At 45.9% G+C, this 25836-nt stretch overlaps 1 protein-coding gene across 1 annotated transcript in view; it reads left to right on the forward strand.

The window, feature by feature from the left end:
* FRAS1 (Fraser extracellular matrix complex subunit 1) overlaps positions 1 to 25836 on the forward strand; it is a 447420-nt gene that overhangs the window by 334671 nt on the left and 86913 nt on the right. Inside the window, exons 35-43 of the mRNA XM_060687010.2 lie at positions 554 to 685; positions 5773 to 5898; positions 8944 to 9191; positions 13267 to 13418; positions 17355 to 17520; positions 19536 to 19668; positions 20440 to 20630; positions 22432 to 22585; positions 23946 to 24209. Of these exons, the coding sequence (XP_060542993.2) occupies positions 554 to 685; positions 5773 to 5898; positions 8944 to 9191; positions 13267 to 13418; positions 17355 to 17520; positions 19536 to 19668; positions 20440 to 20630; positions 22432 to 22585; positions 23946 to 24209 (1566 nt within the window). The remainder of the gene's footprint in view (positions 1 to 553; positions 686 to 5772; positions 5899 to 8943; positions 9192 to 13266; positions 13419 to 17354; positions 17521 to 19535; positions 19669 to 20439; positions 20631 to 22431; positions 22586 to 23945; positions 24210 to 25836) is intronic.

A 25836-nucleotide genomic window follows, 5' to 3' on the forward strand; every position in this document is an offset into this window, starting at 1 on the left:
CAGACAGGATTCAGAAGTTCAGACTATCAGTGGCTGACCGACAGGGAGACGAATAGTTGTCTGCCACACCTATTCGTCTTTGTCCCCTGCCTTTTATTCCCAGAGCTAGAGTGGGGCTTAGCTAGCAGCAGTGGCTCTTCCGTCCCGAGAACCGGCCCATAGAGTCCCGCTGTTCTCCTCTCCTCTTCCTTCTGCGCATCCGTGGGTCAGACACGGGACCCAGCTGTTCCTCCTCTTCCGCATCAGCCACCTCTGGACCTGGGGGCTGTTGACTCTCCACTTGGGGGCCAATGGATGGCCCAGGCTCCGCCTCTGTCTCTATCTCTGACAGCTCCATTCCCTCTTCCCCCTCGGAGCTGTCAGATTACCTTGATGCTGTCCCCGACTCCCACTCCGCCGCCTCCTCTGATTCGGTTGCCACAGGGGCCGGCAGCCGACAGGCCACAACAGCAACTTTTTAGAGTTCAGCCAATCTTTCCCATCCATATAAGGAAGGAATAACTTTAAGCCTGATTCTTTTATGCAACATACTCACTCCAGTCATTTCTTTCAGTGTCGGATGGAGAGCATATAAGTCCCGAGATGGCGTTTACCATCCACTTACTTTCCACTGATGTAGAGCCTCCATTGTTCCAGATTACTGCTCCGGTGCTCGAGGTCAGCCAAGGAGGCAGAGCTGCTATTGGTAAGGGGAAAAAAAGACTAGTTCATCAATGGGCTTCAGGTACCCACTACGCTATATTTATAATTCATAAACGGTAGCAGTTCAATTAGGGGACTTCCCATAAATTACTTGGCACCAGTCCAGGAACCGAATGTTCAGTAGAGGAATTAAACATTGATAAAAAAGGGTCTGGGAACCCACTTTGCTGTGGACATCGGCGAAGAGAGGAAGACATGAAACGTAATTGAAGAAATCCACCTGGAGACATAACTCTGCATGGGATCTTTGTGAATTTGAATCATGTGGAAGTATAATGGGTGATCTAGTTCTTACCTAAGGTAGTTTTTATTTTAGGCTGACACAGGAAGGTCATATTTAAACAGAAATATATCAACCAATGCAACCCTCTTTGGTTTCCCAAGGGAATATTCGATCAATGAATCCAACTTCACATGTTTATATAATGATTTTGAATAGTGATGTTCATTATCATCCGGTTTGGGCACCACTATATATAAAGGGACGCGGTAGCTTAGTGGCTAAGACGCTGAGCTTGCCAATTTAAAAGTTGGCAGTTCAGCGGTTCGAATCCCTAATGCTGCATAATGGGGTGAGCTCCTGTTACTTTTTTATTTATTTATTTATTTATTTAATTTGATTTATATGCCGCCCTTCTCCGGAGACTCAGGGCGGCTTACAATGTGCTAAGCAATAGCCTTCATCCTTTTATATATTTATACAAAGTCAGCTTATTGCCCCCACAACTGGGTCCTCAATTTACCTACCTTAAAAAGGATGGAAGGCTGAGTCAACCTTGAGCCTGGCGAGATTTGAACCTGCAGTAATTGCAGGCAGCTGGTCTTAATGACAGGGTGCTTTAGACCACTGCACTACCAAGGCTCCTTATCCCTTATACTTGTCCCAGCTTCTGCCAGCTTAGCAGTTTGAAAGCACGTAAAAAATGCAAGTAGAAAAATAGGGACCACTTTTGATGGGAAGGTAACAGCGTTCCGTGCGCCTTTGGTGTTTAGTCATATGACTATGCCAGCCATATGACCACAGAGACATCTTCGGACAGCGCTGGGTCTTCGGCTTTGAAACGGAGATGAACACCGCCCCCCTAGAGTCGGGAACGACTAGCACATATGTGCAAGGGGAACCTTTACCTTTACTTTATATATATATAAATGTTCTGTGAAGGAGGGGTTCTGGGTTCGAATGGACCATGGCCCAATACGCACACAAACGCACTGAAGCATGAAAGTTGACAGAGAAGTCTTGAAAAATTACTTTAATAAAAACACATAAAAACAAAACCTACAAGAAGGCATCAACGGCCTACAAGATTCTCCTCTCAGCAAAGTCCATTAGCTCTTATCTTCTTCCCAAGCATGGGAGGCTCTCGGTTCTTTGTCAGTCTTCTCAGGAGCAAGGCAGTGACTCAGCTCTTTGTAGTGACTTCAGCATGTTCTCATCAAAGTCCTGGAGCCTTGATAGTACAGTGGTTTAATGCACCCTGTTATTAACACAGCTGCCTGCAATTTCTGCTGGTTCGAATCTCGCCAAGGCTCAAGGTTGACTCAGCCTTCCATCCTTTCTAAGGTAGGTGAAATGAGGACCCAGTTTGTGGGGGCAATAAGCTGACTTTGTATAAAATATACAAAAGTATGAAGGCTATTGCTTAACGCACTGTAAGCCGCCCTGAGTCTCCGGAGAAGGGCGGCATATAAATCAAATTAAAAAAAAAAGTCCCATCTGGTCTCGGAGTGAGGAGAGGGAGGAGAAGTAATCAGCTCTCAGCAATCTGCTGCGTGTGTGAGTGAAGTGGTCTCTTCCTCATCTGCTCGGCATCTCTGCTTCATCATCTGGTCAGCATCTAAGCAAGTGATCTGCTGCTGCTACTTATATGCTCCTCAACTGACCGTTGGAAAGTGCGGGAAACTCAGAGCCAGGAAGCTGTGCTCTGATTGGTTCATTCAGACTGTTCAAAACCAACCAATCAATTAATTGCAGCAATATGCTAAGGCCGTGATGGCGAACCTATGGCACGTGTGCCACAGGTGGCACGCGGAGCCATATTAGTGGGCACGCCAGCTCAGCTCTGGGGCGCATGCGTGCGCCGGCCAGCTGATTTTCGGGCCTTCTGGGCCCACCAGAAGTAGGGAAACAGGCTGTTTTCTGCCTCTGGAGGGCCGGGGTGGGTGGGTGGGGAAGGCCCGTTTTTCTTTCTTACCTGGTTCCAGATCCTCTCTATTTATCTGGGAAGGGTGAAAACAGCCTTTCCCACTCCCTTGGAGGTCCTACGGAGGCTGAAAGGGCCCATTTCCCAACTCCCGGTGGGACAGGAAGTGATGTTTTTTGCTGTCCCCAGCCTCCAGAGACTCCTGAAGAGGCTCTGGAAGCTGGGGACAGCAAAAAATGTCACTGCCTGTTGCACTGGGAGTTGGGAAATGGGCCATTTCAGGCCTTTGGAGAGCCTCCGAGAGAATGAGAAAGGCTGTTTTCGCCCTTCCCAGATAAATAGAGAGGATCTGGAACCAGGTAAGAAAGAAAAATGGGCCTACCAGGCCATCATGTGTCAGGAGTGGGTGGGGGTGGGGTGGGTTGCATGCGCATGCACGTGGGCACATGTGCGCGCGACCCTCCTCCGCCCCCCCTCTCCTGGAATGCGATGGCAAAAAGGTTAGCCATCACTGTGCTAAGAGGTTTTTCCTCTGAGATGTTCAGACTCTAGAAAGAGTGCAGAGAAGAGCAACAAGGATGATGAGGGGACTGGAGGCTAAAACATACAAAGAATGGTTGCAGGAATTGGGTTTGTTTAGTTTAATGTAAAGAAGGACTAGGGGTGACATGAGAGCAGTGTTCCAATATGTAAGGGGCTGCCACAAAGAAGATAGGGCCAACTGTTCTCCAAAGCATCTGAAGGCAGGACAAAAAACAGTGGATGGAAACAAACCAAGGATAAGACCAACCTAAAAATAAGGAGAAATTTCCTGACAGTTAGAACAATTAATCAGTGGAACGAGTCCAGAAGTTGTGGGGGCTCTGGAGGTTTTTAAGAAGGGATTGGACAACCATTTGTCTGGAATGTATAGGCCAGTGATGGCTAGCCTTTTTGCCGTCGCGTGCCAAAAGCAGGGGGAGAGTGGGGGGTGGGTGGGTTGTGCGCGCATGTGCCCATACCCATAATTCAATGCACCCTGCACATGCGCATGTGACCCCTCCGCACTCCCCCCGCTTTTGGCATACGATGGCATGGTGGGCCCGGTAGGCCTGTTTTTAGCCCTCCCCAGGCTCCAGAGGCTTTCTAGGAGCCTGGGAAGGGTGAAAACGACCTTCCCCACCTCCCCACCCCCGGAGCCCCTCCGGTGGCTGGAAACAGCCCCTTTCCCGACTTCCAGTGGGCCCAGAAGGCCCGAAAATCAGCTGGCTAGCGCGTGCATGCACGCTGGAGTTCAGCTAGGGCAATGCTTGCGTGCCCGTAGATTTGGCTCTGCATGCCACCTGTGGCACGCGTGCCATAGGTTCGCCATCACGGGTATAGGCTCTCCTGCTTGAGCAGGGGGTTGGACTAGAAGTCCTCCAAGGTCCCTTCCAACTCTGTTACTCTATTATTAGGAAATCCGCCCTTCTACAGGTAGTCCTCCACTTAATGACCGTAATGATACATTCCCATTATGGTCTTAAGTCAAGATGATTGCAAAGTGGACTACCCCCATGACTGATCCAATTTTGCAACCTGTTGTTTTTGGTGGTAGTCTTTAAGCAAACATTGCGGTTGTTAAATAAACCCCTGATTTGCTAAAACCAGAAGTAAATGCCAGTCGTAAAAACCATCATGAATGGCAGTCAGGTGACTGTGGGAGGTTACAAAGAGCCAGAAATATGATGTTCTGTCCCCCGTCCTCACACAGACAAATGCAATATCAAACACGCCTGCCAATAATTTATTGTATAAGCAGACCAGAATTCCTGGCAGACGAGAGTTCTGGCAGCTAACTGTAAAATGCCTGCCCAGTCCAATTGGTACTCCCAAAAAGCAGGAGAGGCCTTATCTGCAGTCCGTTTCCAGAGCGACAAATTATCCACAAGAGTTTAGTCCAAAATATATCTGAGCCGAAGTGCAGGATTCACGATGTGACTCTTGAGAGTTTAAACTTTTGTCCGTCACAAAGCCTGCCGAGCAATCACGCCCCCTTTTATCCCTTGTGGGGTGTGGCTCAGTGACTCAGCTCAATCCCTGGCCCTCCCACGCCTCTTCCTTTGCTGCGCACGCTTCTCTCTCCGACGCTGCCTGGGATCAAGCCAGGATTCATCATTATCACTCTCTATCAATGGGTGCTCCGAAATGCCTTCCTCCTGGCCCATCTCAGGCTATTCCTCCTGGCCTTCGGATGGAACCTGAGGCATTGCCAGAGAGGAGGGTCCTGGAGAGGGAGGCCTTGTCAGTTCCTCCCCCTCATCTTCTGAGTCCTCTTCCTCCATGAGGACAGACTCCCGAGTCGGAGTCACAACATATGAGCTAGTTTCTAAGTACCTGAAATGTCACATGATTGTGGGCAGTGGGTAGGCAGCTGTTGGATTTTGGAAGCAGGTGGTATGTATGATAGGAGATGACCAGGCTGAGCCTGAGGGAAGAGTCAAATGCATCATCAGTCACGATTCCCTACGTGCCTGCAAGTGATCTAAGTCCAGCCCACCTTTTATGCCTTTCTTATCTCCCGCTCATTCCCCTTGACTGTCAGTAGTTCAGATTCTTGCAGAGAGCTTAAGGTTACAATAAATCATTATTCTCATTTGAACTGCCTGAATCTCCTGATTTCCCCGGGGCTTAACACCTTTTGGGGGATCTGTCATAACTCCAAAGTCACTAAATGATTGGTCGTAAATTGAGGACTACCTGTACTGTTATTGCTCAAAAGCATACCAGACGTTTTGATCAACGTTATGACCCAAGTTTTTAAATGTGTTTTTAAATACCCGAAATATCACCGACTCCCCTACCCACGCTCTCCTCACCTGCTTACAAATTGCAGTTCCCTTGGAGATCAGAGGATAAACATCTAAATATATTTTGCTTCCTCCTCCTCTATATTTGGATGGTTAAGGAATAAAGCTGACACTGAGTGACGGGCCCATTGCTGCTGAGGATCTCTTCTTTGAAGTGGTAGAACCTCCTCACCACGGAGCTCTTCTCAGACACGGTTCCGGATTCCCAGTCTACATGGCAACAGGTAAGTTTGGGGGAAGTTTCTCGTACTGTTTTGTCTGTGACCTTTTAGGTCAAAAGACACGCCCGTTAAGAAGAAGCAAAAATCCACTGAAGTGCAACACGAATGCTTACCAGTAGTCAGCAGTGGGTTTCCATTATACTTACCATCAGTTTGCTCTGCACGCACATGCTCACTTAGTGCGCGCCTTCCACACATGCGCCCAGCCTCGAAAACGTCCCTAAATAGAATGGCATAGAGCCGGGGCAGGTAGGTGGGCCCACCCGCAATCTCCGCTACCAGTTCTCCCGAACCGGTACGAACCGGCTGAATACCACCTCTGCTGGTAGTCCTTGCTTAATGACCACAATGAGGAACAGCAAGTTCTGTCACAAAGTGCCATGGTCGTAAGCATCAGCTGACCGTAATAGGTTTATTTCTGTTAAGTGTCAGCTGTCCAGTTGGAGAATCCAGAAAAAGAAACTCCTGGGACATTATTTTAGTAAGAGTATAAACTTTACTGAATAAACCACATTGGCACAGAAGAAGTGAAACCAGCTCTGGGCCTCCCCGCGCAAAAGCAAGCATAGTTCACCCCCCACCCCCCATTTCCCTATGGGCCACCCACAGACCATTACATCCATCAATCACTTCTGTTCATTTTGTTATGGGAACCAGCCGGCCACTCTGGTACATCTGTTCGGGGTGTCCTTGAGGGGGAGAGCAGTGTCTCCCAGGAACCGACCATGCTCGGATGCTATTCCTCCCACCCTTGCATTCCATTTCATCCCCTCCCTCATTTTGTCAAGCTGCGAGCGAAGCAGAGTATAGATAAAAGTGCCAGTCCGTCTTGACCTTAAGTGAGTCACCACAGGTCATTAAGTGAGACATCACGTGACCATGACTTGTGATTTTAATGTTGGCTTTTCCATGGATTCTGTTTATCAGAAGGCTGTTGCAAAGCATGCAAAGGGCAATCACAGGACGGTAGGATTCTGCAGCCACCATAAATGTGGGGACTAGTTGTAAAGTTACTTTTCCAGCACTGTTGTAATGGTTGCTAAACAGAGTGTCCATTAAGTAAGTCCTACTTGTACTTACTTGCAAATGTTTTATTTATGTAGTGAGTGATGGAATGGTGTTAAAAATCACTCAACTTTCCCCAACTTGAAGATCTCCAGATATATGGTACTTAGAGGATCGAATTTAGATTTAAAATCTAAAACCTAGATTTCAGCTTCCATAATTTCCAACTGACATGGGTAAAACCTATTATCATTCCAGGGGTAAAATCCAGCAGGTTCTGACAGGTTCTGGAGAACCGGTAACAGAAATTTTGAGTAGATTGGAGAACCGGCAAATACCACCTCTGGCTAGTCCCAGAGTGGGGTGGGAATGGGGATTTTGCAGTATCCTTCCCCTGCCACGCCCACCAAGCCACGCCCACAGAACTAGTAGTAAAAAAAATTGAATTTCACCACTGGATCATTCCATTCCATTCCTTCACTCAAGAATATTAAAACTCTTCCAATCCTGAGGTACTGGGTTGATGTAAGAAAAGAATGGTGAAACGTGGGTTGAGCCATCTGATTGATGTGGCTTTAAAGATAACAACCAGCAATTTGAATTTGCATACTCCTTCCTCCTATTTTCCTTATAATAACAATCTTGTGAGGTGGGTTGGGCTGAGAGAGAGTGACTAAACCAAGGCCAGCCAGCTAGCTTTTCTAGTCCCGTCTTAGTAACTAGAATTCACAGTCTCCTGGTGATTGACCCAAAGTCACCCAGCCGGCTTTCGTGCTTAAGGTGGGACTAGAATTCACAGTCTCCTGGTGATTGACCCAAAGTCACCCAGCCGGCTTTCGTGCTTAAGGCGGGACTAGAATTCACAGTCTCCTGGTGATTGCTCCAAAATCACCCAGCCGGCTTTCATGCTTAAGGCGGGACTAGAATTCACAGTCTCCTGATGATTGCTCCAAAATCTCCCAGCCGGCTTTCGCGCTTAAGGCGGGACTAGAATTCACAGTCTCCTGATGATTGCTCCAAAATCTCCCAGCCGGCTTTCGCGCTTAAGGTGGGACTAGAATTCACAGTCTCCTGATGATTGCCCCAAAATCTCCCAGCCGGCTTTCGTGCTTAAGGCGGGACTAGAATTCACAGTCTCCTGATGATTGCCCCAAAATCTCCCAGCCGGCTTTCCTGCTTAAGGCGGGACTAGAATTCACAGTCTCCTGGTGATTGCTCCAAAATCTCCCAGCCGGCTTTCGTGCTTAAGGTGGGACTAGAATTCACAGTCTCCTGGTGATTGCTCCAAAATCTCCCAGCCGGCTTTCATGCTTAAGGTGGGACTAGAATTCACAGTCTCCTGGTGATTGCCCCAAAATCTCCCAGCCGGCTTTCGTGCTTAAGGCGGGACTAGAATTCACAGTCTCCTGGTGATTGCTCCAAAATCACCCAGCCGGCTTTCGTGCTTAAGGCGGGACTAGAATTCACAGTCTCCTGCTGATTGACCCAAAGTCACCTAGCTGCCTTTCATGTTTAAGGCGGGACTAGAATTCACAATCTCCTGGTGATTGTCCCAAAATCACCTAGCTGCCTTTCATGTTTAAGACAGGACTAGAATTCACAGTCTCCTGGTGATTGCCCCAAAATCACCCAGCCAGCTTTCGTGCGTAAGGCAGGCTAGAATTCACAGTCTCCTGATGATTGCCCCAAAATCACCCAGCCGGCTTTCATGCTTAAGGTGGGACTAGAATTCATGGTCTCCTGGTGATTGACCCAAAATCACCCAGCTGGCTTTCATGAATGAAGCGAGAATCTTCTCAATTGTTAGCCATTAAAGCCGAACTTCTGGATAACCAAGGAAAATCTTTTCTGTAGCTACTGTATTATTCCAACTTTGAACAAAATTGGTGCTTCCTTATTTCATTCAGAGTCAATATGGTAAATTCACAGAGAGGTCTGTAGTTAGACCAAAGCACGTTTCTGGATTTACGTAGAGGAGTAAGAGAAATCTTCATTGTTATGTTAAGGAGAAAATTCTGATTTTTACCATGTCTTTCTGGGAAGGTGATAGCTTCACCTATGAGGAAATCACCAGGAACGTCTTGCATTATCTTCACGATGGCTCATCCTCGGGAGAAGACAGCATGGAAATTTCAGTCACTGATGGCAGTACCAAAGACGTCGTTTTGCTCAAAGTGAAAATAACTCCAGTGGACATTAACGGGCCAAGGTTGGATCCTAGCTGCTCGCTGAGTATCACTGTGGCTGGTAAAAACTCTGTGATCATCACTCGATCCCACTTCGCTTATATTGTAAGCATTTAATCTTTTTTTTATATATCCCTCAAGTATATATATCCCTCAAGTATAGTATATGGCAGGGGTGAAATCCAATCAGATGAAGGAAAGCTACCTGATATCAACCTAAGCAAGTTGTGCTTCCTTTTTCTGGTTATTTGGCTATAACTTTTCATAGAATACAGATAGTTGAACAAACTTTGTTACATTACATTCTTGATTAAATTATCTTTCCATTGGTATATAATTATATGGTACTACTCCAAAATAATCATTATCAAAAAGTGCCTGACGTCACAACGCACTATAGCACAACCAACAGAGCTATGAAAAAGATACTACCATACATCAAAAATATCTCAGAAAGAACCAACAGACTATTTGAATCACACAGCATCACCGTAGCACACAAACCAACTAAAGCACTCTGAAACTTTATAAATTAACTAAAAGAACCGATAGCAAGGGTGAGATGCTACCGGTTCGGACCGGTTCGGCCGAACTGGTAGCAATGGCGGGTGGTGGTTCAGAGAACCAGTAGCGATGGCAGTGCGAGGCTCCGCCTACCCGCCCGGTTGTTGTTACTTCCTGGTTTTAATCAGGAAGTAACCTGTTTTTTACCCTCTGCGCATGCACAGAGGATCTGTGCGCTCACGTGATGCGGGCGGTGCGTGCACTTCTGAACCGGTAGGGAAAGCAAGTAGATTTCACCCCTGCCCGATAGCTCAAGAAGTAAAAACAAGTGTTATCTACAACATACAGCGTAAGGATTGTAACAGCTACTCTGTAAGTCAGACAGGCAGGAGAGTAACAGAGTACATCCATAAAACAGAAGTCAGCATATACTAAAAACTCCTTAATCACACAACACATGACAGACATGACAGCCCTCCCAGTTTTTGGCTGCAATGGCCTCCTGCAGCCCTCTGCCAGCAAAAATGGAGCTGGGGGGGGTATGGTGGGGGTTGATTTGATTTTATTATATTAACTTATTTGATTTTTTTTAATTAGTTTTATTGTTTTAAATGAGGTTTTATATTCTGTAAGCCACCTTGAGTCGCTATGGGCGAATAGGCGGTGATATAAATTCAACAAATAAATAAATAAGTGGATCGCTCCAGTTGTTAAGTTAGTAACACGGTTCTTAAGGGAATCTGGCTTCCCCATTCGCTTGTGAGAAGGTCGCAAAACCCGGGACATTGCAACCGTCGTAAATACATCCCAGTTGGCCAAGCATCTAAACTTTGATCACATGACCATGGGGATGCTACAGTGGTTGTAAGTGTGAAAAACTGTCATAAGTCAGTTTTTTTCAGTACTGTTGTCTATTTGAACAGTTACTAAAAGAATCGTTGTATGTTGAGAACTTGTTCTGACCCAGCTCCCCAAACACGACAAACCCCTCTGTACAATTAACAATTCCTTTAGTAGGAGCGCCAGCAGCCCAGGCAAAAAGCTTCTCTCTCAACGCAGTCTAACAAGTCTGTCCGGCAGGGAGATGAGTAGTTGTCTTCCACATCTATTCATCTCCGCCCCCTGCCTTTTATCTTCAGACCTAGGGTGGGGTTTCGCTATCAGCGGTGCAGGGGTGGGTTCTACTTACCTTTACTACAGGGGTGGGTTCTAAAAATTTTTACTACCGGTTCTGTGGGCGTGGGGGGGCAGAACCGGTTCGGTGACGTCATATCATCAACGCTACCGGTTCGGCGGAACTGGGCGGAACCGGGAGGAATCCACCACTGCTTTACTACTGGTTCGCAGTGGGGCCGCGCGCACGCACTCAGTTGTGCTCGCGTGTGCCCGTGCTCTTCTGCACAAGCGCAGAAGCTTCTGCACATGCGCAGAAGCATTTTGATGATGTCGGGATTGGTGGGCGGAGCCTCCCGCCGGTTTTACTACCAGTTCTATAGAACCGGTGCGAACCAGGGGCAACCCACCACTGCAGCGGTGGCTCTTCCATCCCAAGGACTGGCCCATAGATTTCCACTGCTCTCCTCTCCTCTGCCTTTTGCGCTTCCGCACATCAGGCACTGGACCCAGCTGTTCCTCCCCTTCCTCATCAGCCACCTCCAGACCTGGGGGCTGTTGACTCTCCATCTGAGGGCTGACGGACGGCCCAGACTCCGCCTCTGTCTCTCTCTCTCTCTGCCAGCTCCATTCCCTCTTTCCCCTCGGAGCTCCCAGGTTGCCTTGATGTTGACTCTGACTCCCATGCCTCCTCCTCTTCTGATTTGGCTGCTGGAGGGGCTTGCGGCTGACAGGACACAACAGAATTACCTGTTTAGAGTCACTATGGTCTCACAAGCGGTCTAAATCCAATTTCTTTTGAATTCTATTAACTCCTATCTAGCACCAATGTAATACTGACGGTTAGTTGACTAGATTCGTGTTTATAGGCACGAGCAATAAATCAGCTTGACTGGAACTTCAGATTTGGTCCTGATTCTTAAACGCCTGACATTATTTATGTATATTTTTTCCCCTTCTAAAGATCGCAGCCATATTAGCGTAAATGGAGACTTGAGCGTTTCTTAAGGGTTGACTTGATTTCGAATAACATCTTGTATAAGCGTAACCTTTACTGCTACAATTGATTTTGTGATATTTATGCTTGAATGATTATTGATGAATGAGCTACCACCGTAGGTTTGTTTTATTTTGTAATGTTTTCATACTGGAGTCATCAGCAGTTTTGAAGAACCTTTTTGCTTAATTGATACCTTTTTTTAAATGATTCGATATATTTGTACTCAATTAAAGGCGGCCAATAAACACATTGCTGAAATCAAAATAATCAGCAGTTTTTTTAAAAAAATCTTAACTAATTGGATGTACCTCTCTTAATTAATTGAATGCTTTTTAAATCAATGTATTAATTGGCAAAAAAAAATTGATTGATTGATTGAGTCAATCAATTGACTCACCAGGCCAATTAATCCATTGACTCAACTGATTAAAAAGCGTTTTATTGAATTAGAATTGCAATATATCATACTTTGCATATTTTTCTTCTTCTTTAACTTTAAAATCAGTGCAACAGAATTTAAAAAGAATAGTACAGAATAACATCATAGAAACAAGTTTGTTTTCAATTTATGTACCTTGCAGGTCCTTATAACCATAACTGAGCAAAAAATTATGGTTATAAATCATGCTAGTAGTAGCTGTTAAGGGGTAACCACCAGTGGTGGGTTTCTCCCGGTTCGGCCTGGTTCTCCTGAGCCGGTAACGGTGACGATATGATGTTACCGAACTGGTTCTGCCCCCCGCACGTATGTGTGTGTGTGACCCCCCCCATGCTCCCCCCTGCTTTTGGCATGTGATGGCATGAGCCTGGTAGGCCCGTTTTTTGTCCTCCCCAGGCTCCAGAGACTTTCTAGGAGCCTGGGGAGGGTGAAAACAGCCTTCCCCACCTCCCTGCAGGCCCTCCAGAAGCCGGAAACAGCCCTTCGCCGACTTCCGGTGGGCTCAAAAGGCCCAAAAATCAGCTGGCCAGTGCACACATATATGCTGGAGCTGAGCCAGGGCAACGCTTGCGTGCCCACCAATATGGCTCCATGTGCCACCTGTGGTACGCGTGCCATAGGTTCGCCATCACGGCCCTATACCATTATGGACAAGTAACTGTCCAGTCCCTTCTTAAAAACCTCCAGTGATGAAGCACGCACAACTTCTGGTGGTAAGCTGTTTCACTGGTTAATTTTCCTCACTGTTAGGAATTTTTTCCTTAATTCCAGGTTGCTTCTCTCCTTAATTAGTTTCCATCCATTGTTTCTTGTCCTGCTTTCTAAGTTGACCCCCTCTTCTTTGTGGCAGCCCCTCAAATACTGGAATACTGCTATCCTGTCCCCCCTAGTCCTTCTTTTCTTTAGACTAGCCAGACCCAAATCCTGCAACCGTTCTTCATATGTTCTAGTCTCCAGGCCTTTAATCATCTTAGTTGCTCTTCTTTGCATTTTTTCCAGAGTCTCAACATCTTTTTTTGTAATGTGGTGACCAAAAAAAACCCTCTGCATCCTTCATATTTTGTTCAATGATTATCTTAATGGATATAACTGTTTTTTTTTCTTAATCTCACTTCTGCCCTTAGGATAACAATTCCCCAGATTCTGAGATAAGGATTCAGCTAATTTCTCTTCCGATGTATGGCAGTCTTATGCGGACAGCCTTTGGACGGCAATCGGATGAGTCTTCGGAGGTTTATAATTTCACAATGGAAGACATTAACCATCAAACAATCAGGTAAATGTTTGCAGCTGCGCCCAAGAATTTTCTCCAGTTTTCTTGTTATGAACGTCACAAGGCTTGTTTCCCTGTGTATGATGTGTAGACTTCTTCAGAAACAGCCCTAGCACCAGGGGTGGGCTTCAAAAATTTCAGCAACGGGTTCTCTGGCCGGTTGCTGGGTGGGCATGGCCTTGGTGGGCGTGGCCTAGTCGGCCTCCTGCACCACGGTGGCGGGGTGTATGTGCATTTTTGCCTTCCGAAGGCTCCGAAGGCTTTCCTCGAGCCTCTGGGAGGGCAAAAACTGCCTTCCCCGGGCTCCAGAGGCCAGGAACTTCCGGGAGGCCCTTTCCCCCCCCTCCCTGAACCTCAACGCGGGCCCTGCACTTATCTCGCATCCAAAATAGTCCGCGAGGAGACTCCTGAGAGGGGAGGGGCAGGGTGAGCGGGGCCAGCCAGGGGTGGGATTTGGAGGTTCTCTGAACTGGCCATAACGTTAGCTACAGGTTCTCCCGAACCCGTAGCAGCCCACCCCTGCCTAGCACTTTCTCTTGAATAGTTTGTGAGTTGGCAATTAAAATATGCAGGTCTCAAACCAGGGTTTTATTGGATATTCTGCCAGGGTGTGTGTGAAGGTTGGAACGAATGAAACTGAGAAGCAACAACTATAGAAATGGGGGAAAAAAATATTTTCCTGAAAGAAAAGACATCAGTTCTTAAGAAATTTTTTCTTAAGAGTCCTGACCTTAAGGACTGGAAAAAAAAAAAGATTAGGCAGAGATATGAAAAGGTTCCAGTTTTCCCCCAAGCTATTCTTCTTCTGAGATTCTCTGATGTATCATTTAATGCTAGAGGCAAATGTAGGTTTTTTTCCACCCCCCAAAAAATAATTGAAATCAGTGACCTTCATAAAGAACAGGAAAGCACGGATCTACATGAAAGGCATGGACTTCCAATGTGAGTGATTCAATATTTTTTTTTTTAGCCTGCCTTTATTACTTTTATAAATAACTCAAGGCAGCGAGCAGACCTAATGCTCCATCTTCTTCCTATTTTCCCCACAACAACACCCCTGTGAGGTGGAATGGGTCTGAGAGAGAACGACTGGCCCAAAGTCATCCAGCCGTCTTTTCATGCTTAAGAGGGGACTAGAATTCACAGACGCCTGGTGGTTGGCCCAAAGTCACCCAGCCAGCTTTCATGCCTCAGGCAGAACTAGAATTTGGTCTCCTGGAGATTAGCCCAAAATTACCCATTTGGTTTTCATGCCTCAGGAAGGGACTAGAACCCACAGTCTCCTGGTGATTGGCCTTGCTGACTTTCACGCCTAAGGCAAGACTAGAGCTCACAGTCTTCTGGAGATTGACTAAAAGTAACCCAACGGCCTTTCAATACCTAAGGAAAACTAGAACTTACACTCTTCTGGGTTCTAGCCTGAACAAATACAGCTGAACACTAAATACAGAACACTATTGTTCTATTCACGGAACAAAGGCTAAAGAAGGGAGGCGAGGCAGGATAAACACTTCACAACATGTTTATTGGCTAACAATAACAACTAACAGTGACTCGCTCTAGTTAGCTAACTACCATGGAGAGCGAGCAGCGTTTGAGGCACTGACAGCTCTTTTATACTCAGCTGTCAGAAGCTGGGCCAATCAGGAGCCACCAATTTCCCGCTGGCTGCCTGCTGGCACACGGACCAATCGGCTGCTCTATTGGCCGTCGTGCTTGCCGTCCGGATGTAACACCTATGATTTATGTTATAAGAAGGAATGGGGGCTTTCCTGTTTGGTGGCCATGAGATTCTCCATCAATCCTCAAGGCCCCATCGCCTACTACCCGTGTTTCCCTGAAAATAAGACCCTGTCTTATATATTTTTTTGCCACCAAAAAAAAAGCACCAGGTCTTATTTTGGGGGATGCCATCCACTGACTCACCTCACTTGCGTGCATCGCCCCCAGCCTCCTTTTCTTTGTCAGAGGCCTTCAGGAACTTCTTCTGCGGCCAGCAAGGTTTTCCTGAAGGGCTCTGCAGACGATAACAGAGCTCCAGATGTGGAGCGCTGTTATCAGCTGCAGAGGCCTTCAGGAAAGTATTGCCGGCATTGCTGGCTGCAGAAGAAATAGGCTGACAAGGCAGGTATCGGGGTGTGCAAGGCCTGATTGCAATTGTCCGAAGGTAAGTAGTAGGGTACCTCCACCCCCACATTCCCATCCTAGCTTAATTTTTACCCGTATACCCTGGAGTGGGCAGGGTCTTAATTAGGGCTTATTTTGGGAGTAGGGTTTATATTGGGCATGCGTGTAAAAATCAAGCTAGGGCTTATTTTCGGGGTAGGACGTATTTTCGGGGAAACAAGGTAGATCCTATTTGCTCAGGTACCGTTTCTCCGTGAATACACAGCAATGACACCGTTATATTGGGTGTCTTTGGGGGCACAAAGAAAGGACCGTTTGTGATTGGGACATTTTTATTTGTTTTTATCCGAGGGATGTGTGTTTAGCAAGAACAATGAGTTTTCATCCAGACCTAGTAATGTGGCTGACCTTCAGGAAATGAGCCAGGAATCCATTTTTCCTGCAGTTGAATATATCTCTCAGAACCTCCATTATGGCTTTTTCTTCATTTTCTGTGTTCTGACCTAGGCTTCGCCAAATCACAAAACAGACTCCTTGTCCCGAAAAAAAACCCTTTTTATTTGGCTAAGGTGAATTTCTAGCATTCAACATCCAGCAAAGTCCCGGCAAACAGTCTTTCAAGGGTGAATTGCAACCACAGACCTTATCAGTCCTTGGATAGTTGCCAGGCCGATAGCAATGCTGTACAATGAAATACTTTGCAAGGAGTCTCTGTGAGGCACGAACTCAGATAAGCAGATCTTCACACTAACAAACAAACTAATTGTCTCCTGCGAACACAACTCCCCTTTTGCTCCTATTTATTTCCTATGGGAGGGGCCATTCAGCATCCCTTTGTGCCTTTAGTCCAGGGGTGAAATGCTAACAGTTCGGTCTGGTTCGCCTGAACTGGTAGTAAAAAATGCTATTGGTTTGCCGAACCGGTAGTAAAAAAAGTAAAAAAAAAAAAAGTTCTGAAGATCAGCTGAGCGACACATGATCATTGGAACCGGTAGTAAAAAATGCTTTAAAAAGGTTTTAAAAAAAAGGTTCCAATGATCACAGCTGTGGCACGCGATCGTCGGAACTTTTTTTTTTTTTTTTTTTACTTTTTAAGCATTTTTTTACTATCGGTTCTCTGTTTGGATGCTGTCTGCAGCCAGCAAACCGGTAGTAAATCAGTTCAGATTTCAGGAACAGGCTCCAGCTGTTCTTCTGTCCCACTTATCTCTGATTCCGAAGGTAGCTGTTAACTGTCAGATGGTTGTGGCTCCATCTCTGCCTCTGAAGCAGAGCACTCATCAGAGCCTTCCCCAGACTACAGGACTGGCCCATGTTCTTCCCCAACCTTTTCATTGTCCGAGTCTGCCGCCAGCTCTGCTGGCGGCCCACAACACTCTGCAAATCTCTGCTTCACTGTTTGGATCCATCCCAGTGACATTTCTTTCATCTCGCCCCGACTTTTAATTTCGTGTCAATGCATGAATCAGCTTTCTCCACGTGGCTCCCTTTCCCCCCCCCCCCCCGGTTGCGTTGCTATTAACGTTCCCCATCCTGCATTGTCAACAACTTCCATCTGGCAGATTGAAAGGGCAGCGGATTGATTAAAAAAGTTAGAAATAAAATGTAGCCTCCCTTGTTAACTATTTTTTCCCCCCATAGCTATTAACATTCCTCCCAGTAACACGAAAATGCAAGCAGGTGAGTTTATTCCCCAAGGCAAACAAGATGCAATTAGAGGAGATTAAATTGTTTGTCGATGGCACACTTTGGTGTCCCTACCTACCTACCGCCCCAGCTCAATATCTTCCTTTTTTTTTTTTTATCCTGCAGATATTTCACCGAGCTTGAAACTGTTTTCGATCAGCCAATCACCGATGTCTTCTACTTCTCTGTGTTCGATGCGGACAACAACCAGCTCGATAGCCAGATGTTCACCGTTACTATCACAGCAGCCCAAAGTGTGCCTCCGGTTGTTACTTTTTCTGACCAAATTACGGTATGTCAGCAACCCGTGAGATTCAATGTTGAATTATGTGGAACATTGTAGTCCTTGATTTACGGCCCACAATGGAGCCCAGAATTTCCATTGCTAAGCAAGGCAGTTGTTAAGTGGGTTTTATTATTATTATTATTATTATTATTATTATTATTATTATTATTATTATTATTATTATTATTATTATTATTATTATTATTATTATTATTATTATTTATTGAATTTATATCCCGCCCTTCTCCCCGAAGGGACTCAGGGCGGTGAACAGCGGAGAATTAAAATAACATACAATATAAAAGTTAAGATAATTAAAAATAAATTAAATTAATCGGCCTCCCAATTTAAAACCCCTAGCTATACAATTAAAAAACTAACCCATAAAACCTATTCAGGCCAGGCCGGCTTGCTGAAATAAAAGGTTTTGCCCCATTTTATGACCATTCTTGCCACAGTCATTAAGGAAATCATATCTATTTAAAAAAAAAAAAATTGGGAAAGGGAAAGGCAAAAAAGTCAATATGGCAGCCATGCCCAAGGGACTGAAATAGGCCCTTTTTCTACTTGTCTTACATGATTCATGTAAAAATAGGCAGGGTTTGTGAGTACCATCTTATTTTTTGACCCTGCCCCACAGATACTCCTGAACTCAGAGCAGAGAAAACTATTAATTCCCATCTGGTGCCAGCCAGATGACTGATATTGGATTACTAAGAGTTGTAGTTCTTCAGGGCCACAAGTTTTCATCCCTGGAAACTTTTCATTCCAGAAAAGCCTGGAATATTTTTTTCATTAAACCATGCATTTAGTCACCAAGACACATTTTTTCTCCCCCAGAAAAGAAATAATTAAAACACTACTCGTATTCTTTTGTTTTAAATAGTCCTCATGTTGGAAAAATATCGGTTAGGGACAGGGATGGGATTTAAAAATTTTAGCAACCGGTTCTCTGCCTGGTTGCGGGGGGGGGGCATGGACATGGTGGGCGTGGCCTACTCAGCCTCCTGCCTCCCCAAGCTCTGGAAGCTTTCTTCGAGCCTCTGGGAGGGCAAAAACGGCCTCTCCCAGGCTCTGGAGGCCTGAAATGGACCTGTTTCCAGACTTCTAGAAGTTCCAGGAGGCCCATTTTTCACCCTCCCGGAGCCTCTGCGCAGGCACTGCACTTACCTGACATCCAAAATGGACCACGCCCCACCTGGGATGGGTGGGATGGGGGTGGGCAGGGCCAGCCAGTCCTTGCAAGTACCGGTTCGGCAAACCAGATGTAAAACTAGCATCCGGTTCGCCTAAACTGGTCTGAACTGGCTGAATCCCAACCCTGATTAGGAATCTTATGGCTGTCAGGAGTGTTTAGATTGGCTGTGTCATACAAGGGAAACTTCATGTTTAATATGTCAGTTGTGGTTTGTTGTACTGTTTGTACCTCAGTGCTGGTTGGGGGATTCTGGGAGTTGAAGTCCATACTTCTTCAGGTAATAATAGATACCAGTAGGATAACGTCAGACACGCTTCATGCCAATAGAATCTGCCTCTTAACTAGAGCCATGCACGAGGTCAAATGAAATAACTTCTTTGGTTTTAGAATCATGATGAAGTTTGGGGGATAGAAATTATTATTTACCACACTTTATGCACCACGGTGGCGCAGTGGTTAGAGTGCGGTACTGCAGGCTACTTCTGCTGCCTGCCGGCTGCCTGCAATTTGCCAGTTCAAATCTCACCGGGCTCAAGGTTGACTCAGCCTTCCGTCCTTCTGAGGTCAGTAAAATGAGGACCCAGATTGTTGGGGGCAATAGGCTGACTGCTTAGAGAGGGCTATAAAGCACTGTGAAGCATTATATAAATCTTAAGTGCTATTGTTATTATATATTACAGGGATGACCCCATACAAAGTATTTCAAATCACAAATATTAAGCGATGTGGGGGGTGGGGGTGGGGGTAAAATAGAAGGGTTTTTTGGTAAGTAATGCTCAAAATCAAATTTCCAGATAGAGCAGAAAGTTGTTTTTGTGTCCAGGTAGAAGAAGGGGGACGGACACCACTCCACCCTCACAACACCCTTCGCCTGGAAGGTGGCCTTGCTGAAGAAGGCTTGGTTGTAAAAATCACAAGTCCTCCAAAATATGGGTACATTGAAAACACCAGGACAGGTAAGGTGTGAAGATCAGCTGGCCAGCATGCATGCACGCGACAGAACCCGGAAGAGAGTGACTGGTCACATGCGCAGGACGGAACCCGGAAGTGCAGCTGGCAACAGCATGCATGCCCACAGAGAAGGCTCTGTGTGTCACTTCTGGCACGCGTGCCATAGATTGTGTCAACTTGCAAAGCTTTCAAGTTGCCATGAGCAGGAGGGAGGGAGAACTGAAGTGAATTCCATACATTCTTTCTGACCGCAATTAGAAGGAGGGTGTCAGGTTTCACAGCCAGCCAAAATGGTTAATTGGAGAATGTGATTTATGACATGGCCAGAGAGGAGGGGAGAGACAGGGTCATAGGGGAATGTAAATCTACATGGGATCAGTCCTAACTGCATCCCAGTATTGCCGGAATGTTGCTCCTAATAAGTGAATATATTTCCTTTGAAGTTTGGATCATGGCTGATGAATTAATTAGGGCATCTTTCGGAAACTTGACAGATTGCCCATCACGGCGCTACACTTTTCTTTCCCATTTCTATCCCTTCCCCCTTTTCCTATTATTTTTATTTGTGTTCGACATCATGATAAGCTTAATAAAATCAAAGTGAGATGGGCGGCAAACAAATGTGATAAATCATAAAATTCTTGATTTGCTATATGTGCAAAAACTCAACAAAGAATCAAGTTATATTTCCTGCTTTAAGAAAAAAAATCAAAATTAATTTTTAAAAGAGGGGGAAAAAAAACACGCTTTCCATATAAATACCACTCTCCTTGCAGGCAGACGCCTCGGTTTTGGAAACGCCGAAAGTTCTGATTTTTCTTTCTCACTTCAAGATGTGTTGGAGAACCGTATTTATTATTTTCAGAATGTCCATGAAAGTATTGAGCCATCGATGGACAGCTTTGGTTTTTATATCAGTGATGGCTTCAGCCAATCAGAAATCAGCAGTGTCAACATTACCATTAAGGTAATTGAATTCACCGTGTCGTTTTTGTTTGTAAAACTGTTGTGATAGCAGAAATAGTCTCTGGGTTCAAGCAAATTGCTAAACTATGCTTTGTTTGTTGAGCAAGGCAAAAAGGACTCAGTTCAAAGCACAAACCACAATTTCAAGGTCAGTTCAAAGCACAAACCACAATTGTTATTGAGGTTGATTAATTGTCAAGAAGTCAGTAAGTTAAACTCAGCAAATCACATCACGACTCAATGTGAATCAAGTGTCCCTCCCTCTCCCTCTCCCCCCTCCCCCCCACATTTTCTCACTCTCACTCTTTCTTTCTCTCTTTCCTTCCCTCTCTCTCTCTCTCACACACACAAATTCTCTCACTCTTTCTCTCTTTCCCTCCCTCTCCCCCTCTCTCTCTCACATACACATTCTCTCACTCTTTCTCTTTTCCTCCCTCCCCCCCTCTCACACATACACATTCTCTCACTCTTTCTCTCTTTCCCTCCCTCCCCCCCTCTCTCTGTCACACACACATTCTCTCACTCTCTCTTTCCCTGTCTCCCCCCTCTCTCTCACATACACACTCCCTCCCTCCCTCTCTCTTTCCCTCCCTCCCACTCTCTCTCACACAAACATTCCCTCCCTCTCTCTCCCTCTTTCTCTCTCTCCCTCCCTCTCTCTCTCACGCACATACTGTCTGTCTGTCTTTCTGTCTGTCTATCTATACACATATGCACGCACGCACCTATACATACATACCATACACAACCACATTAACCCGTAGTAGTCATAGTTTTTGTACACATTAATGCCAGGGATGGGCTGCTGGGGGTTCACAGGGATTCGGGAGACCCTCTAGCTAAGATTCTGTGCAGTTCAGAGAACCCCCAAATCCCACTCCTGGCTGGCCCCGCCCATCCCTCCCTTCCCCTCCCAGGAGTCCCCACGCAGCCCATTTTGGATGCAGGTAAGCGCAGGGCATGTGCGGAGGCTCAGGGAGGGGAAAAAATGGGCCTACCGGAAGTTTGGGAAGGCCAGAAATGAGGGCCTCCTTAGCCTGGGAGGCCGTTTTCACCCTCCTGGAGGCTCGAGGAAAGCCTCCGGAGCCCAGGGAGGGCAAAAACGCTGCCTCCCGGCATGGTGCAAGAAGCTGACTAGGCCACACCCACCATGGCCACACCCACCCAGCAACGGGCAGAGAACCCCTTGCTAAAATTTTTGAAGCCCACCCCTGATTAATGCAAATACACAATGTCTACCAGGAAAATGAGCCTTGGTGGCACAGCAGACTAAAGCACTGATAAGTAACACCAGCTGCCTGCAATTACTGCAAGTTCAAATCTCACCAGGCTCAAGGTTGACTCAGCCTTCCATCCTTTCGAGGGAGGTAAAATGAGGACCCAGTTTGTGGGGGCAATAAGCTGACTTTGTATAAAAAAAGAACACCGCTTGGGGGGGGGGGGCGAAAGCTCTACTAAGCAGGTATATACAAAAGTATGAAGGCTATTGCTTAATGCATTGTAAGCTGCCCTGAGTCTCCGGAAAAGGGCGGCCAATAAACAATAATAATAAACAATAAAATACACATTCAGGTTTCTGGTTATTTCATGAAATACCTTGATGTTTGAAATGCTTTCAGTTAGATTTCCATTCAAAATGTATTTAAAATGATTATGAATGTTGCTCTAAAGCCATATGACTCTTATATTTCCATCATCTTATTTCTAGATTTCGTAGCTTCTCGTGGCCTTTCCTTTCCCATTTCAAGAGCCGGTTGTTGAACTTAATTTTTCTCCCCGTGATTTCCCTTCTGTCCTTGTAGCGCCTGAATGATGAGCCACCTCAGGTAAAGGTGAGCCCTATCAGCGTGCGTGAAAACACGGCAGTAGTGATTCGGAATTCCTCCTTGAGGCTGAGGGACTTGGATACTCCGAATGACCTTCTGGTTTTCATGGTAACCAAGGTACCCATTCACGGTGAGACATATTATTGTAGTAATGTTGAAGAAATAGCATTAGCAATTAGATTTATATAGAAATCTCCCATTTGTGGGTTTTTTTATACAGTATGTATTATAGCAAAAGATCCAGACAGCCCTTGACTTACGACCAAAATTGAGTCCAAAATTTATGTTGCTAAGTGAGACATTTCTTCAATGAGTTTTGCCTCATTTTATGACCTTTCTTACAGTCGTTAAGTTAATACCGTGTTTCCCCGAAAATAAGACCTCGTTTTATATTTTTTTGAACCCCAAAATAAGCGCTTGGCCTTATTTTCGAGGAGGTCTTATTATTTTGGGGCGCGTGGAGCAAGATGGGGTTCCTCTTGCCGTCTTACCTGATTTCCAGCTCTGTCTCCCTAACCCTAACCAGAGGAAATGGCGGGGACCGGCTGTGCATGGCGGTTAAATATTTTCGTGGAGGGTTTATGATTTTAAATTGGGTTTTAATTTTGGGTTTTAAAATTCGGCCAAACTATTTAATGATTTTAATTAATTTTAACTAGATATGGTATGTTTGTATATTTGTATTTTAATTCTGGCTGTACACCGCCCTGAGTCCTTAGGGAGAATGGGCGGTATATAAAATTATTATTATTATTATTATTATTATTATTATTATTATTATTATTATTATTATTATTTTCGAGGGAGGGCTTATTTTCAGGGAAACATGGTAGCAATAGCACTTAGACTTTATATAAGTCTGCTTCACAGTGCTTTACTTAGCTCTCTCTTAAGCGGTTTACAGAGTCAGCATGTTGCCCCCTAACAATCTGGATCCTCATTTTACCGACCTCGGAAGGAATGGAAGGCTGAGTCAACCTTGAGCCTGGTGAGATTCGAACTGCCAAATGGCAGGCAGCAGAAGTAGCCTGCAGTACTGCATTCTAACCACTGCGCCACCAGAGCTCATAACGTGATTATTGTGAAACTGGCTTCCCCATTGACTTTGATTGCCAGAAGATCACAAAGGGGGATCCCATGACCCCGGGACATGCAACCATCATAAATAATAAACGAGTTGCCAAGCATTTTGAATTTTGATCACATGACCAGGGAGATGCTACAACGGTCATCAGTGTGAAAAATGCTCTTAAGTCACTTTTTTTCAATGCTGTTGTAATTTTGAACGGTCACTAAATGAACTGTTGTAAGTCAAGGACTACCTACAGTTGTGCATACTGATATTGTCCTTATTTTGTGGCGAAGGGTTCTAAACGCTCGTAAAAGATACCGTGAAGAATAAGTATGTTAGAAGTCGAATCAAGATATTAATGCAATAGAGAGAAAACGATCTGTGAGAAACTAACTCATAATTCTTGGCTTACTCTCAGGATACCTGTACAGAAGGGAATCTCCTCAGCATTCTCTGGAGAATGGACAAGCTCTCTCGGAGGGATCCACTTTCACCTACCAGGATGTCCTGGAGGAACTGATTGTTTATAAATTGAACAGTTTGGTAGCCCAAAGGGACGAGTTCCAATTTTCACTCTCAGACGGCCTCCACATTGAGACAGGGAAAGTGGAGTTTGCGGTAGCCTCACCAAGGATGGACCTTCCCACATTGGTCGTGAACAGAGGCCTACAACTCCCTGCTGGTAAATCCATTCTGAATATGATTTTCTGAAGTCCCCTTATTAAAATTCCTGTGTAGCCAAATTTCCTGAAGATTCCTGCCAGGCCTTCAGCTTTTATATTTCTTGGTCAACACATTTGGAAGCCCACCCATATCGTTCTAAATTGTCCCCACCATCTGGAGATCTCAGATGCATTCAGTGTGGTATTGTTTCTATGGAAGTCAGTGTTGTGGCCCGCTGGCGGCCAGCAGAGCTGGCAGCACAGTCGGAAAGTGAGGAGGTTGGGGAGGAACATGGGCCAGTCCTGGGGGCTGGGGAAAGCTCGGACGAGGGATCTATGTCGGAGGCAGAGAGGGCGCTAGGCAGCAGTGAGGCAGAAGAACAGCTGGAGCCTGTTCCCAGTGTGCGCAATGTTCAGAGCTGCCAGAAGACAAGAACAACTAAGAAAGCAGGGTCGACTTAGGAGTAAAGCTTGGAGGTGATTGGCCCCTCCCATAAGAAACAAAAGAGGAGCGAACGGGGAGTGGCTTTTGCAGGAAACAGTTCATTCGTTCCGTGACTCTGAGAGACTCTGTGCCAAATTTTGCCTTGTACTGCGTTTGGAAACTAGTTACGTGGCAGCTTGCCAAGCAAGATAAGGTTTGTGTTGATAAATATTCCTTTGAAAAACTGTTTGGACAGGCCTTGCTGTGAAAGGAATTCACAGTCGTGTAAATAAAAGAGGTTTTTGCCGGGACCAAGACTCTGCTTCCTGCATTTTAAGGCAGCCGAGGTCAGAACAGTCATCAGGGAACTCTCAGAGACTATAAATAATTGAAATTAATCGATAGTCGAGGATAGAGGACTTCAACCAATTGATATACATTATTTCTAATTAAGACTGCCTTGTCACTGAATACTGTTCCTGGAGCAATGTTGCTCAACCTTGGCAATTTTAAGATTTGTGAACTTCAACTCCCAGAATTCCCTAGCCACATGGCCTTAGAGCAGTAATGGTTAACCTTTTTGGGGCTGAGTGCCCACATGCACATTTGGCCGGACCCACAAAATGCAATGTGAGCACCCCACCCCATGTGCATGCCCCCCCGCCCGTGTGCATGCGTCCCCTGCACATGGGCCCCGGCCTCTCCGCGCCCTATTTTGGCTTCCAGGTTGGTGCAGGAGGCTTTCCAGGCACGGGGAGCCTTGTGCGGTGCCCCCACACCCCGTTTTGGCTTCCAAGTTGGTGCTTTCCAGGCCCAAAACGGGGTGCAGGGAGGGGGTATTCGTGCAAACCCCAAAAATGCAATGCAAGCATCCCCCCACTTATGCGCCCCGCACATGCACGCACGCATCTCCCTCATGCGCCTTGCCCCCCCCCGCGCATACCCAACAGAGACCCGAAGACCAGCTGGCCAGTGGGAGGCGTGTACGCATGCGCGGTGGAGCTGAGCTGGGCTGGGGTGACAGCTGGCATGCCAGGCGACATGGCTCCACATGCCACTTCGGGCACGCGTGCCATAAGTTCACCATCACAGCCTTAGAGCATCCAACGTATGTGATTTAAAAATCAGCTTTTATCCTTTTCGTCTCCAGAAAGAAGCAAATGCATTTCTAGTGTCTTTCCTTTGTCCACAGGCATCTGATCCACATATTTATTGAATTGTAT

The sequence above is a fragment of the Pantherophis guttatus genome, chromosome 8, assembly GCF_059756535.1.
Source record: "Pantherophis guttatus breed Tessera chromosome 8, ASM5975653v1, whole genome shotgun sequence".
Classification (NCBI taxonomy): Eukaryota; Metazoa; Chordata; class Lepidosauria; order Squamata; family Colubridae; genus Pantherophis; species Pantherophis guttatus.